At 42.3% G+C, this 15,070-nt stretch overlaps 1 protein-coding gene across 8 annotated transcripts in view; it reads left to right on the top strand.

Annotated features, from left to right (window-relative positions):
• The window catches only part of STARD13 (StAR related lipid transfer domain containing 13), a 442,897-nt gene extending 431,427 nt beyond the window's left edge, over positions 1-11,470 (top strand). For all 8 annotated transcript variants that reach the window (XM_054015314.1, XM_054015313.1, XM_054015312.1 and 5 more), the window contains 3 exons: positions 3,904-4,121; positions 6,985-7,161; positions 8,773-11,470. In XM_054015314.1, the coding sequence (XP_053871289.1) occupies positions 3,904-4,121; positions 6,985-7,161; positions 8,773-8,890 (513 nt within the window). In that variant the 3' untranslated portion in view covers positions 8,891-11,470. The remainder of the gene's footprint in view (positions 1-3,903; positions 4,122-6,984; positions 7,162-8,772) is intronic.
• The last annotated feature ends 3,600 nt before the right edge of the window (positions 11,471-15,070 follow it).

Consider the following 15,070-nt stretch of genomic DNA (forward strand, 5'->3'; position numbering starts at 1 on the left):
GGGTAACTTTCCTGGCCTTCTGCTTCTCCTGCAAACAGGTTACTGGAACACAGTAGAGAAAGTTTTCTAAAGCTTGAGGAGATTTGGAAGGTGGGGGGGGGGGGGCAGAAAACTTTGTTAATGTAGATACAGTATAGCTTTCTGCCTGTTCTACCAGGGTAGTCCTGCACAGTTGTTGTGAAAATGTTAGATCTATGATTTTAGGATAATTTTGTCACCACTCTATTCAGATGGAGGCTTTCCCCATTACAACATGGGGGAAGTTAATATTAACAGAGGGGAAGAATGCAAGCCAAAATAGGGAAAAACAGGTTAAAGAATATTTAGATAAGATAGACATATTCAAGTTAGCAGGACCTGATGAAATTCATTATAGGACACTTCAGAAACGAGCTGAAACAATCTTGGAATCATTAGCAATTATCTTTGAGAACTCCTGGGGGGTAAAGTCCCAAAAGACTTGAGAAGGATAAACATAGTACCTGTCTCTAAAAGGGGGAACAAAGAGGACCCAGAGAATTATAGACCAGTCAGCCTAACAATCAGTTTGTATGCACCCTAAGGAAAATAGGGTTATCAGGAATACCCAGCATGGATTTGTCAAGATCAAATCATACCAAACCAACTTAATTTCCTTCTTTGACAGGGTTACCGGCCTAGTGCATTGGGGGGAAGCATGACATAGTATATCTTGATTTTAGTGAGGCTGTTGATGCAGTCCCATGTGATGGTCTCATAAGCAAACTAGGGAAATGTGGTCTAGCTGAAATTACTATAAGGTGGGTGCACAACGGGTTGAAAGACTGTACTCAGAGTAGTTAACAACAGTTTGCTGTCAGACTGGGAGGGCATATCCTACCAAGGTCAGTCCTAGGTCTAGTACTATTTAGTAGTTTCATTAATTACTTGGATAGTGGAGTGGAGAGTATGCTTTTAAAATCTGCAGATGACACCAAGCTGGGAGGGGTTGCAAGAACTTTTGAAGGACAGAATTAGAATTCAAGATTACCTTGACAAATAGGAGAATTGGTCTGAAATCAACAAAATGAAATTCAGTAAAGACAAATGCACAACTACAAAATGGGGAATGACTGACTAGGTGGTAGTACTGCTGAAAAGGGCCTGGGGTTATAGAAGATCACAAATTCAATATAAATCAACAATATGATGCAGCTTCAAAAAAGGTTAATATCATTCTGAGCTATATTAAAATGAGTGTTGTATGTAAGATACGGAAGGTAATTGTCCCACTTTACTTGGCACTGGTGAGGCCTTATCTGGAGTAGTGTGTCCAATACTGGGTACCACACTTTAGGAAGTATGTCAACAAATTGGAGAGAATCCTGAGGAGAGCAACCAAAATGATAAATAGTTGAAAAAACCTGACCTATGAGGAAAAGTTAAAAGAGTGCATGTTTAGCTGTGCTAAGGGCTGTTATAAAAAGGACTGTGATCAATTGTTCTCCATTTCACTGAAGGTAGAAAAAAAAGTAATGGGCTTAATCTGCAGTAAGAGAGATTTAAGTTAGATATTAGGAAAACCTTTCTAAATATAAGGGTAGTTAAGCTTTGGAATAGGCTTCCAAGGCAAATTGTGGAATCCGCATCACTGGAGATTTTTAAAACAGGTTGGATAAACACCTGTCAGGGATGGTCTAGGTTTATTTGATCCTGCCACAGCATGGGGGCTATCCTTTCCATCCCTACCTTTCTATGATCTTGGACTCTCTGTGGTTTTCTCCCCACTATGGTGCTGTATCAAGTAACAGAACCCAAGGGCTAGTGAGCAGAATTTTTGCTATAAAAGCTATTTTCCTACTTTTGGGGCCCTAGAAAGAGGAACCTTTATCCATCCAGACACTAGAATGAGTCACCACGTCAATTACTCTTGAAAACTGTGGTTAATGCAACTCCACTGATTAGCCAAAAGGGTTAATCCTCTGTACACAGCATCACCTCAGATTGCCCAAGTGTTTCAGATTGAACATGGGATGCTTTCAGGGCAATCAGATTTTTGGGTGCTGGGCCAAGAAATCAGTCTTATTCTAATCATAATGTATATCACCTACCCTTTCTTCAGTCCCTCTTACCAGCTATTTTTCAAACATTCTATGACCTCTTCAGGGAGAATCCCACGTTCTACTTAATATCTTTGAGGTATCAGGGGGTAGCTGTGTTAGTCTGTATCCACAAAAACAACAAGAAGTCCTGTGGCACCTTAAAGACTAACCAATTTATTTGGGCATAAGCTTTCGTGGGTAAAAAAAACTCATTTCTTCAGATGCATGGAGTGAAAGTTACAAATGCAGGCATTATATAATGACACACAGGGCCGGCTCCAAGTTTTTTGCCACACCAAGCAACAAAATTTTCCTACGCCCCCCCGGCCCTGCCCCAACTCCGCCCCTTCCCCACCCCATTCCAATCCCTTCCCCAAATCCCTGGCCCCGCCTCCTCCCCCAAGCGCAACGCAGAAGTGGAGTGGCGGCGCGCTCGGGGGAGGAGATGGAGATGAGCTGGGGGGGAGTGGTTCCTCTGCCCCCCCAGGGTTACTTCCTGCAGCCTTCCCCGCGCCCCCCACTGCTGCAGCTCTCTTCCACTCCACCTGCTCCCCTGAGACCGCCACCACCGCTCTGCTTCTCCCCCTCCCTCCCGGCTTGCCGCAAAACAGCTGATTCGTGCGGCAAGCCTGGGAGGAAGGGGGGAGAATTGGAGCGGCAGTGCACTCAGGGGAGCAGGCGGCAGTGGAGCGGAGGTGAGCTGTGGGGGAGTGGTTCCTCTGCCCCCCCCCCCCCACTGAGGATTATTCCTGAGGCCCTCCCCGCGCCACCCACCGCTGTAGCTCACCTCCGCTCAGGGCCGGCTCCTGGCTTTTTGCGCCCCAAGCAAAAAAAATAATCAAAAAAAAAGGAGCCAGAGTGCCGCTCCTTGGAAAGTGCCACCCCAACTACATGCTTGGAGCGCTGGTGCCTAGAGCCGGCCATGATGACACATGAAGAGAAGGGAGTACCTCACAAGTGAAGAACCAGTGTTGACAGGGCCAATTTGATCAGGGTGGATGTAGTCCACTCCCAATAATAGATGAGGAGGTGTCAATTCCAGGAGAGGCAAAGCTGCTTTTGCAATGAGCCAGCCACTCCCAGTCCCTATTCAAGCCCAAATTAATGGTGTTAAATTTGCAAATTAATTTTAGTTCTGCTGTTTCTCTTTGAAGTCTGTTTCTGAAGTTTTTTGTTCAAGAATAGTGACTTTTAAATCTGTTATAGAATGTCCAGGGAGATTGAAGTGTTCACCTACTGGCTTTTGTATGTTACCATTCCTGAGGTCTGATTTGTGTCCATTTATTCTTTTACGTAGGGACTGTCCAGTTTGGCCAAAGTACGTGGCAGAGGGGCATAGCTGGCACATGATGGCATATATAACATTACTAGACATGCAGGCGAATGAGCCCTTGACGGTGTGGCTGATGTGGTTGGGTCCTCTGATGGTGTCTGTAAGCGAGGACTGGCCTGCCTGTCTCTTTGTGAGCCCTTGGGAGGCAGGCCAGTCCTCGCTTACAGACAACCGGACTCCTTGTTGTTTTTGAGGTAGGAACTTTGGGCCAAATTGGCATCTCAGTCCCACCAATATAAATAGAGCAATGCCAGTGCCATTGAAGGATCTAATCCAGATTTACATTGGTGCGAGAACAGAATTTAACCTACTGTCTCATTTTTCTAAGTGTCAGCACATGTATATTTCTATATAAACAAATAATATTGAACATGCCTGTAAATATAAATGCTGTGAAACTTCATCTTAAACTTGAGCTCTGAGTCCTCGCCAGAAATTCTTTAATCATTCCACACCGAGAACATATTCATAGTTCCAGCATTTCCATTTTTTCTTTATTGTTTACTCAAGGTTGGGGATGGCAACCCACTCAGGCTTTGGAAAGCTTCAGTGGAAGTTGAAGCACCCCCATCAGTTGTATTGAATCGAGTTGTAAGAGAACGTCACCTTTGGGATGAGGACTTCTTGCAATGGAAGGTCGTAGAAACTCTGGATAAGCAAACAGAAATCTACCAGTATGTATTGAACAGCATGGCACCCCATCCTGGCAGAGACTTTGTAGTTCTAAGGTAAACTTTCTAAAGGCAACCTTCTAGCCTCTTACTTCTCCACCAGGAGTTTCTGTTATTAGAAAGAACTGGTCTTATATAGCTTTCTCCTTAACATTTATACACTAAATATACTATGTCATCTACATATAGGCTGTAATATTTTATTTCTCAAAGTGAATTTAAAACTATGCACTTAGAGCATACTGATCTTTTCCTCAATGACATTTGAGCAACAGTCTTGCAAAACCCATGTATCAGAACATAAATATTATTCATTCCTTAGGACAGATGCCTGATAATAGCTGCTCTCAAAATAATGCAGATATAACCCAACTGTTTTTTCTCCTGCTTTTGCCATGCTGTTTGGAGAATGGTGGATCTCTCATTTTGCTTGAGTTTGACGAGCCAGCTGTTTAGTAGAAAAAAATGCTAATACATTTAAGTTAAGGTTACTAGATAACATTTAAAGTTGGAACATTTGTAGACCAAGAAATGCTACCATTTTTTTAAAAAGCTAAATATTTAAAAGTATGGAAATGAACTATCAGTGGAAGGTAGATCCGTATTCATATATCCTCTATGTTCATGCAGTGTCTCAAATAAATGTAAAAAGCAACAGAGGGTCCTGTGGCACCTTTGAGACTAACAGAAGTACTGTTGCTTTTTACAGATTCAGACTAACATGGCTACCCCTCTGATACTCAAATAAATGTGTATGTGTAAATTAGCTCATTGGACATCCCAAAAACAGCCTTAACTCTGCTCACACACAACCTATAAACAAGAAACCCTCTTAAATGCACCTGCCCCTTTGAAACCTTAATGGTTGGTTCTTGGCCCACCCATCAGGGCAAAAAACTGGAATGGTGTGTAGAAAGATTTTAGCTACAGAAGAGCTGTCCCTAACTCAGCCATCAGCTGTTGAATGTTTCCTTCTGATTGATTGTGTGCATTATTGTTCTGGGCCTCTGCTTTCTCTTATTGGAATGATATGCCACTGAAATGATATGCAGTTTTGACAAAGGAAATGATCCAGCAAATCAGAATTGCATTAGGGAGAAAAATGATGTAAGGTAATAGAAGAGCCCAATGAAATATAATTATATCACTATATCCCTTTTATTGTTAACTTTTGTATTCTGTCAGAGAATAACAACTTGCAGACATTATTGGTATAAAGGAAAGCACTACTGGAATTCCTAAGAGAAGTTTAAAAATACTTTCTGTAATTTCTTTCTGATCAGAAAATATTAGACCTTACATTACACATTTTCCTTTGCCTGTCCAAGATTTACTGACTGGGCTAAATTCCTCCCTGGTATAACTCTATGAACCTCATTTCATTTACACCAGAGATTAATTTGGTCCACTGTGGCATTCCCTCCTTTCCCCAAGAAGATTGTGTAGCAGCAGTCAGTGAGGTTTTTAACCACCTTTATTCTGGGTCATATTATTTTCCTTTCAGTTCACCATACGTCACAGTGTTTTATGTTCCTGAAAAACCCACAGTGCAGTCACATTCATCAAACAAAATCTTGAGAACAAGTTTTCATTCTCATCATTAACCTAGCCAGGATGGCTCAGCAACACCACTGTATATCACTGAATGAAATATATATATCATAAAAGGGAATCCTGGCTGGTTTATGATGCGCTGAAAACAGGTAGGAGAGACCAAGCAGTAGGCTTGTTGTTTACATCCTTTGATTTGTGTTGAGGCTGGAGCTATGTTAACCAATCAGATTGCCTGTCCTAATGAATGCACCTTGATTGGCAGCAACTGAGTTCAGTGAAATTATTAACCTCTAGAGAAGTGAGTTATTCACTTTACAGGACCGCTAACTTCCATCTCGCCTTCAAATGTTCGTTTTATACTTTTTAAATTCAGGGCTATTATTGAAAGGTATCAAAATGTTTCTAAAAATGATAATTGGGATCTGTGGAAGAATGCATATGTCTGACTTTACATTTTGGAATGAATGTGAGCCTTAGAGGGGGGGAAATATTGATATACAGTACTTTGCACTTGTATAATACCTTTCATCAGAGGATCTCAAAAGGCTCAACATTAATTGATCCTCACACGTGCTGTAGTGCAATCTCTTTATTGTGGGAGTGCAGAATTTTTTTTACATAAGTGCACTCAATACCAAAACAATTTAAAACTTTAGAGCCTACAAGTCCACTCAGTCCTACTTCTTGTTCAGCCAATCGCTAAGACAAACAAGTTTGTTTACATTTAGGGGAAATCATGCTGCCTGCATCTTATTTACAATGTCACCTGAAAATGAGAACAGGCATTTGCATGGCACTGTTGTAGCCGGCATTGCAAGGTATTTACATGCCAGATATGCTAAACATTCGTATGTCCCTTCATGCTTCAATTTGCAGGCGTTAGAGTTTTACATTGTTTTGGTTTTGAGTGCAGTTATGTAACACACAAAAAATTCTACATTTGTATGGTGCACTTTCACAATGAAGAGATTGCACTACAGTACTTGTATGATGTGAACTGAAAAATAATATTTCTTTTGTTTATCTTATTTACAGTGCAAATATTTGTAATAAAAAATAATAAGTGAGCAGTGCACACTTTGTATTCTGTGATGTAATTGAAATTAATATATTTGAATGTGTAGAAAAACATCCAAAAATATTTATAATAAATTTAAATGGGTATTCTATTATTGATTAATCGCGACTATTTTTAATCCCACGATAAATTGCAATTATTTTTTTTAATTGTTTGACAGTCCTACTTAAAACCATGAATCTGTGAATCAACCAAACTTTCGGAGTCTAGCTCTTGCTTTCTGCACTGCTCAGAGCTTTCGTTCTTTCTCTAAACGTGATACTTCCTTTCTTAAATGTCTTGTGACAGGACATGGAGGACAGATTTGCCAAAGGGAGTGTGCACACTAGTGGCCGTCTCTGTGGAACATGAAGAAGCTCCTCTGATAGGAGGTGTACGAGCAATTGTGATGGATTCTCAGTATTTAATAGAGCCTTGTGGCTCAGGAAAATCCAGGCTGACGCATGTCTGTAGAATTGATCTGAAGTAAGTACCTGCAGAGAGCAGATCAGTGACATCCCCTCAGTAAACCAAAAATCTCTAAGCTTAGATCAGCAGCGTTAGCCAAGAAAGGGCAGTTGTGTGTTCCTAGTAGTAATACAAGAGCTGCACTATTTCCTGTATGCAGTCAGTGTCAGTAGTTTATAGGGATTTAATGCATTTTCTGAAATAATGTTACTTTTAAAAGATGAATGAAGCAAGATAAGAACTAAAGTGCTGTTCTCGTCCAAAAAATGACTGAAAATGGCACCTTCTTCCTGAACTGGTCTGCTCTCGTTGCATATTCAGGGTCAGAGCTGCTCAGATTAGTGACAAAAATATGGCTTTACTTCTGTTTACTCCTGTTAGACCTGTAACGCCAACACAGCTAAGACAGTGAGAGACAGATTCTGTTTCTTAGTATGGTTCATTAGCAGCATTGTTTACTAAGTTCTACTCAGTTATGTTTATGCAAAACTACTGAAGGACATGTGGGTTTGCACTGAGGACTTAGTTTGAAGATCATGGGGCTGCCCACGAGCAAATGGGGGCCTAACTTGGCCTGGAGAACTGTTATTGGTTATGATGTATAAAAATGAAAGAACCAGGTTGAATTTGCAAGGATGGCCGTTACAAGAAAAAAAATTTCTAAGCCCAACACAATAGAAATAATTGAGAGGCAAACAGAGAATTCCAGTATGCATTTCTGCAGAATCACATTTTATGCAGAATTGCTCTTTTAACATACCAGAAAAGTCTATGGTAGCTCCATCATAGTTCAGTGTTCAATGCAGGGTTTATTTACTGCAGGTATGGTAATAATGGAGCACAAATTGTATTCTATATAGGTTCTTATAATGGGCTTATCACCATAGTATCTGAGCACATTCCAGTAGTGCATTAAGCAACGTGACTAACATCTGTCATCTATTTGTTCCCTCACGAATTGTGCGCAGTGGCATGTTTATGGTTTTGGATTATTTTTAATATATCGCAATATATTTTTAGATAAGGCAAAGGCAAAGAAAAAGAAATGTTGCACTTGGAGTGTAAGGGGGTGAGGTTTGTGATGGTCCTTAATTCCTGGAGGTATTCATTCCATTTCTTGGACCTGTCCCTAAGAAAGTTCTGTCTACCATACAGTCAAGCTTTACCCTTATTGTGGAGAGTTCCATATTCCCAGAGGAGCAAAGCTGTCAATGACACTCTCCATTATGGAGTTTTAGGTGATCTCTTAGATACCCTGGGCCATTGTGCATCTTGAAGATAAGGCCTGAGACCTTAATTCGATAATCCATGGGAAGCCAGTGTAAAGAGCAGAGGACAGGCTTGATGTATTCATAGCAGCCAGCACTGCTGAGGGGAAGAAATGGTAGCTGCCAAGCTCAGCTCTCCACCCCATGGACACCACTGTACAGCTGACATTACCGTAAGAGTGAAATGTAAATTTGAATATAGCACAGAAGAGTCTTCAAAGTACACTCGTTATGGTGGCGGTGATGGTGGTGATGATGATAAAGCATATCAGGTTCTTCGACAGCACTGTGGGGTATTACATGGCAATCCCACTCCTGTGAAGCAGTTTTTCAGTAATTTTGTTTTCTTTCATTTCCTCAGAGGCCATTCCCCAGAGTGGTACAACAAAGTCTTTGGACATTTGTGTGCAGCAGAAGTTGCCAGGATCAGAAACTCATTTCAACCTCTCCTCGCTGAGGGACCAGAAACCAAAATCTGAGGAAATATTCCAGGAATGTGTGAGCCTAAAGCAGTGTATGGTAGACAGCAGAAAGACCCAGCGCAAAGGTTTGAGTAAGGTTTTAGCATTATCTGCCATAGAAGTATGACCTGATGTCTGTACAGTGGCGAAACAGGGATTTCACAGGAAGGCCTGCTCAATCCAGAGACTTCGCCCACCTATTGCCCCATCCCTTGTATGTTAATTTCGATTACTGAAGTAAACCTTTTTTTAAAAGCTTTTATCATTGTTACTTTAAAATGAGACTATTACCATTACTTGTGTGTTGCATAATTCTGATATTTAAAAGCTTCTAAGAAGCATATTTTAATTGTAAATAAACCATGTACAGTATGTATATACTTATCTATGTATATTATATATATATCTATATATGTATATGTAAAGTAATTATTTTGTATATAATTTAGTGCTTTCTAGGAGAAATCATCTGCATCATTTTTGACCTTATATGGACCTATTCTTGTTGCTTGTTTCTCAGTGTTTCACAGCTACATAAGCTGTGTTTGTTATTATCGCAAGGCTACGTGACATAATCTATGTGATATCTAACAGAAAAATGGATGACTGGCTGTTCTCATTTTTGTTACATGTGTTTGGGGTGTAAACTACAAGAAGGTACATAGAAATAGATGTAGGGAGTTTAGAGGGGATAATTTGTATGTTTAAAAATAATGAACAGCAGTTCACAGTCACCAAAAAACGCTAACATGGACATTGTAACTGGTATGCACATTTTGAAGACCCTTTACAATGAGCTGTAGGAAGTTTATGACTATTCCATGATAGCTCTTGAAAACTTGCCTGTTGCCTTAAACAACTAAGTAGTTGCAGTTAGAGGACCTCACCATCTACAGTTGTAAAGCTCCTTCCTATATTAAGTCTAGAGCAGTTCAAAGGAATGTTGCAGATACTGAGGTAACCGTAACTGTTCATCTGGAGTCAAATTGGCAAGTTATTAAGGGCTCCACTCTGAAGCCTTTCTTTTAGATTTCTGGCTAAGTATGTACTTAGGGAACTGTTCTTTCCTTCTTCTGTCAAGATATTTAATTGTTAACCAAAGTCCAAAGCAGTGTTTCCACCCTAGATGGACCCAGATGTGCAGCTAAATATACCTTTTTATATATTTCACTATAAAAAGTAACAAATCTTGGGAAAAGAGCTTTTTGGGTAAGAGCGAACATTTTCATTTTATGCACTGCACTGATCTTAGCTATGGCACCCATTCTGCTTCTGTTAACAACAATGGGAGCAGGATCAAATCTACTGGACCATTTCATTTTCAGGGACTTAACATTTTGCTAAATGGAAGAATGCTTTAAAAATGTTTGTTAGCTATGAGACAGGGTTTTTGTTTGTTGTTGTTTTTTTAAACTAACATAAGATCAAAAATGTAATTATATACATGAATCAGTTTAAAAAAAAACACAGGTCTATTAATACAACACTCCTTCATTACTCAGATATTTGTTCACCTTGACTTTATTTATTGCTGCATTAGCCAGTTTGGTCATTCATAACCAGTGTTTTAGTTCACTTCTTTAAATGAATTCTACCTACATTTATTGTGAGTTTTAATCTATGAGATTTATCATCCTACTAGTAGCTACTGAGATTTATATCATGATTCAGTGGTGCTGGAGTAATGGCTTCACAGAGTGACTCTGCCTCTGTACTTTGAATGTGCTTAGATTACATCTTTTGTGTTGTGTTTGTTGTCAGCAATGTGCAATTATATTAAGAAGTATTAGAGAGAGATGAGGACTGAGATACCTTCATATGCCTCCAAATATCATAAGACAGCTATATGCCACAGTAACCAATCTTGCCATTCTGGCTTGTCATTTTCCAGTGATGGTGGTTCAAGAACATATGATTTTCCATCCTGGAGTAGATCACTGGTGAATCAAGATCAGTTTCCTACTGTCAGCCGTTATCACTACTGTAAGAGGGCATGCCCTTTCATAAGGCACATAGCCACCTGAGCAGTATTTTACATGGAGAAGGACATTTTTGCTGCCCCCAACCTCTGGCACAGCCTATTCCCTGAAGCATGAGAGTTCAATGCCCTTATCGTACATGAGCTTACATAAGTGAATACAACACTGCCTGTGTACTAATCAACCCAGAATTATCCAGGCACTGCAAACAATTTCTAGAAGAAAAATGTAGCAAACCAGGACGGGTTGTCTTATCCTGAGATAATCAGTTGGAGGAGTTGCCAAAAGCCCCCTATTATAATTACAAAAATGGCAGAGGACCCCTCATGGTTAGCAGGGGGACAGAAGCTTTGTAGCTGTACAAAGCCATGTATCGATTAAATACATTTTCTTTTAAAATGTGTATTAAGGCACATATCTACCAGTCAGACACTACAGTATTTTGTATTAAGTGTTATGCTGCCATTTGGAATACAATATGACAACCACATTTTGAAATGTTATACTCATATTAATACCTCATATTTTTACCTCATTTTTTAGTATCAGTCATCAATTGTAGATAAGTAATGGCAGAGGTGAATAAATGTGCATACATTAAAGCTTCAGAGTTCCTTTACCTCTATGTGTTCATTTCTTCTATGCTGGAACTGGAAACAAACCTGGAGTGTGGAGCGGCTCCCTCCCTGCCAGTGCTCACATACCATGAAGGCTACAGTGATGTGAGTTTTGCTAGTGGAATGCCCAGAGGGCTTCAATACCAGTGAGTCTAACTTCTTAGGTTTCCAGGTTTCTCAGCCCTTACACAAAATTATAGTGGTTGTCCCGCCCCCTCCTCTCCTCTCCTTAACTATTAACCCAGTGGTTAGAGTCCCCACCTTCCCTGATGTGGAGGATGAGTGCCCTAACCCACTGGGCTACAGCATCATTCTTACTCTCACTGTGGGACCATGAGTATGTAATTACTTATACAAAGTTGCACAGCTCCAACAGGTGAGATTCGCCCAGGATGTGGGAGCCCTAGCAGTCAAAGCGCTAACTGCTGGGCTAAAGGTTATAAGGAGGACCCAACCACCACCACCTCCTTCTCATTTTATTGTGAGAAAGCACACAGGCCCGTAACTCCAGCAGAAGGCTGACGGGTGTGAATCCCAACCAGAGGGAAGCGCTTCCCTCCAGCCTACCGCAGGGCTCTAGATTTCACTAAGTGGCAGGGTACACAGCGCTGGTGGAGCATAAATCCCTTTAAGGGGCAGGGTTTTTGCCTCATCCCCTCACCTCCACGTTTCCTGTTGGCCAGTTTAGGCAGCCTTCTGCGCAGCATGCTGGCTTTTGTGGATCCCATTCTTAGGCGTGTAACTCTCCCCTGCAATGTAGCAGGAGCCTGGGTGCCTACACTTGGGGCTCCATATTCCACTATGTGGCAGGGCACCTACATGTTAAGTGTTGCAACAATGAGGCTAAGTCCCCCTTGTGGATCCAGTCCGAGGAATCTTAGGCTGCATCTGTTCTTTAAAATACAATACTCCAACCTTGCAAGTAATGAAATAGCTCCTCTTGCTAAGATGTGCTCCCTCCACCCAGCAGGGCTGTCAAAGACCTAGGGAGGGCAGGAATGGAGCCAAGGAAAGCACTGGAAAGACAGGGCTGCATAGAAACAAAGTTCCAAGCCCCACAGAGGTTGGCCTGACACAGACGTCTCACCTCTCCTGCTTAAGATGCTGGATTAGGGCCCCACTCTGGCTTCCCTTTTTTCACCACCCCATGCATGAGGGCAGCACAGCCCCTGCTTGCCCGGGCTGCAGGTTGTTGGCTGCACTCTTTGACTTCACCAAGAAACATGTGGGATTAGTTAATGTTGCTACTAATTGTTGTGCTCACACCTGCTTCCTCCCTCACAAATGCCCTTGTTTTCACAGGAGACTGGTATAGCAAAGGTGCTAATGAGGTGACTGATGTAGAAGCATCCAGGATTAAACACTCCATGGGAACAATTTAAAATGTCATGCAGGGAGTCATTAAGGATTTGTAGGAGTTAAAACTGTCCTGTCTCAACCTTTAGAGATTTCTCATGGCAGGGCTACACTACCGCTTAAGTTGATCTAACTTATGTCGCTCAGGGATGTGAAAAGGCCACCCCCCTGAGCGACACGACCTAAGCACTGTCCACACCAATGCTATGTCAGCATGAGACGCTCTCCCGCCAACATAGCTTCCGCCTCTTACGGAGGTGGAGTAATTACGCCGATGGGAGAGCACTCTCCCGTCGGCCTAGAGCGTCTTCACCAGACCTGCTACAGCGGTGCAGCTGCATTGGTGCAAGCAGCAGCACCAATGTAGCTTTTCTAGTGTAGACCTGCCCTCAGCTTCCTTTTTATTTTAGAGCTGCTCCACACAAGGCAGGTTGATGGCCAGGACACATTCTCAGACGATGTAGTCTAGAGATTTCCCAGGTATAAAGTTCAGGGGCTGAGGGAGGAAAAGAGGCTTAGGATGTGCTTAAGCACTTTGGCACAGCTCCTCCAAGGTACTTAGGCACTTAAATACATTTGAGGAGCTGGTCTTTGATCTTCCTGAGTTTTGGGTGAGTCCTGGAGGGGTCAGATGCCAAAGACAGCTGCAGCTTGGAACACAGAAACAGTGACGTACCTGAGATTTTTGCTAAAGGACGTTGCCTGTGTGGTTTGTTGCCACCTCTATTTAAGAAAACAGGCCTTGTGTACAATTTGTAAATAACAAATGTCATTAAGAATATACCTGATTCTGTATTACCAATTTCTGCTCCAAGCAGGGAACCAATCTAACAAGCCCCCAAAATCTCCTTCCTCGGCGCCACAATATGTAAAGCCTCACCATGTTATCTTCACAGCAGCAGACGCCAGCCAGTGTTCATTTTTTTAAACAAAACATGAGGTTCTGCAGAAGCACAACGACGACAATCAGAAAACCCTGCAATTGCAGACACTGCGGTGCCTTTTGCATCTTCTTCACAGCCTCTCAAAGCCAAACGCTAAAATACAGCTCACACAATAGTCACAAGTGACAATTTGCTATCACTTGCCTGACCCCTTGCAAGTTATGGGAGTAAAGTGGCTGAATGGCCATCTATCCCTCCTCAAGCAATTCCTTCTCTTTCCTCGAGCATGGTAAGAATGACTCCCTTTCCTTAAGAGGCTGCATGCCAAATCAGTGTTATCAATTTTAAAAGGGGGAACCATAGACCAGTCACCCTATCAGCAGCATCTGCTCATCCCACTGGGCATGCAGAACAAGAACTGGCTAGGTGCTTGCTTACAACTTTACACCGAACAAGCCTAAACAATCATACTGATACAAAATTGGGCCTTTTCCCTATATCGCTTGTGTAGTATAGGTGGAGTAGACTGTCGCAGGCAATGAACCTAATTTTATACCCACTTTGCTATTCTGAAAGAAAGTTCCCAGTGAGCAGATGGGAGTTTGACCAGTGACTGCAGCGGGGGTAGAATTAGGCAACAGCTGAACACTTCTGAAAACCCGACCACAACCTTTGACTTGGCAAATAAAGTGACTCCAGACAGGCAGAGTGTTTTTAAACACATTTGCACAGCTTCTTGGACAGATCTGAACTGTTGTTGCCGGGCGGGGGGGGAGGAGGGGAGTGGGGAGAGAGAGACGCTCTACATAGCTCCCCTGCTACTGACCTAGACAGCAAGACCAAGCTACAATGACCAGGGAGAGGGAGGCACAGCAAAGATGTCAGAAGCAAGCAGGATCAGCAGGGAGTGAGCTCTCGCTACATGAAATGGGAACGGAATGGGAGGGGAGGCGAGTACAAAGCAGACAGCACCCTGTGGTTAAGGTGTTGGAGGGGTAAAAAAAAAAGTCTCAGCTTCCCCCCGCCACCCATTCATAGAGTTACTATATTTCAGATTCCCCAAAAGGGGAGGAGAAGAGCTGGGGAGGGGGTAAAGTTGGGAGTGCTAGAGTGGGTACCTGTGGCAGGGGTTACTCACTCGAGGTGGGGGGGGCACTGTCACTCCCCGTCACAGTGGCAGGGCAGATGGCACAAGCCCAGGACACAGCACCAGCTGTTGGTCAGCGCTTCCCTATGGAATCCCCCTCCGCAGGGCTGAGAGCCTGGGCCTGGGTGGGCAGGATCCCGCAGCTGTGTCTTGCAGAGGAATGGACCAATCAGTTGTGGATGCAGGGTCGGGACCAATCAGGAAGCAGACCAATC

This window comes from Malaclemys terrapin, chromosome 1 (assembly GCF_027887155.1).
Source record: "Malaclemys terrapin pileata isolate rMalTer1 chromosome 1, rMalTer1.hap1, whole genome shotgun sequence".
In the NCBI taxonomy this organism is placed as follows: Eukaryota; Metazoa; Chordata; order Testudines; family Emydidae; genus Malaclemys; species Malaclemys terrapin.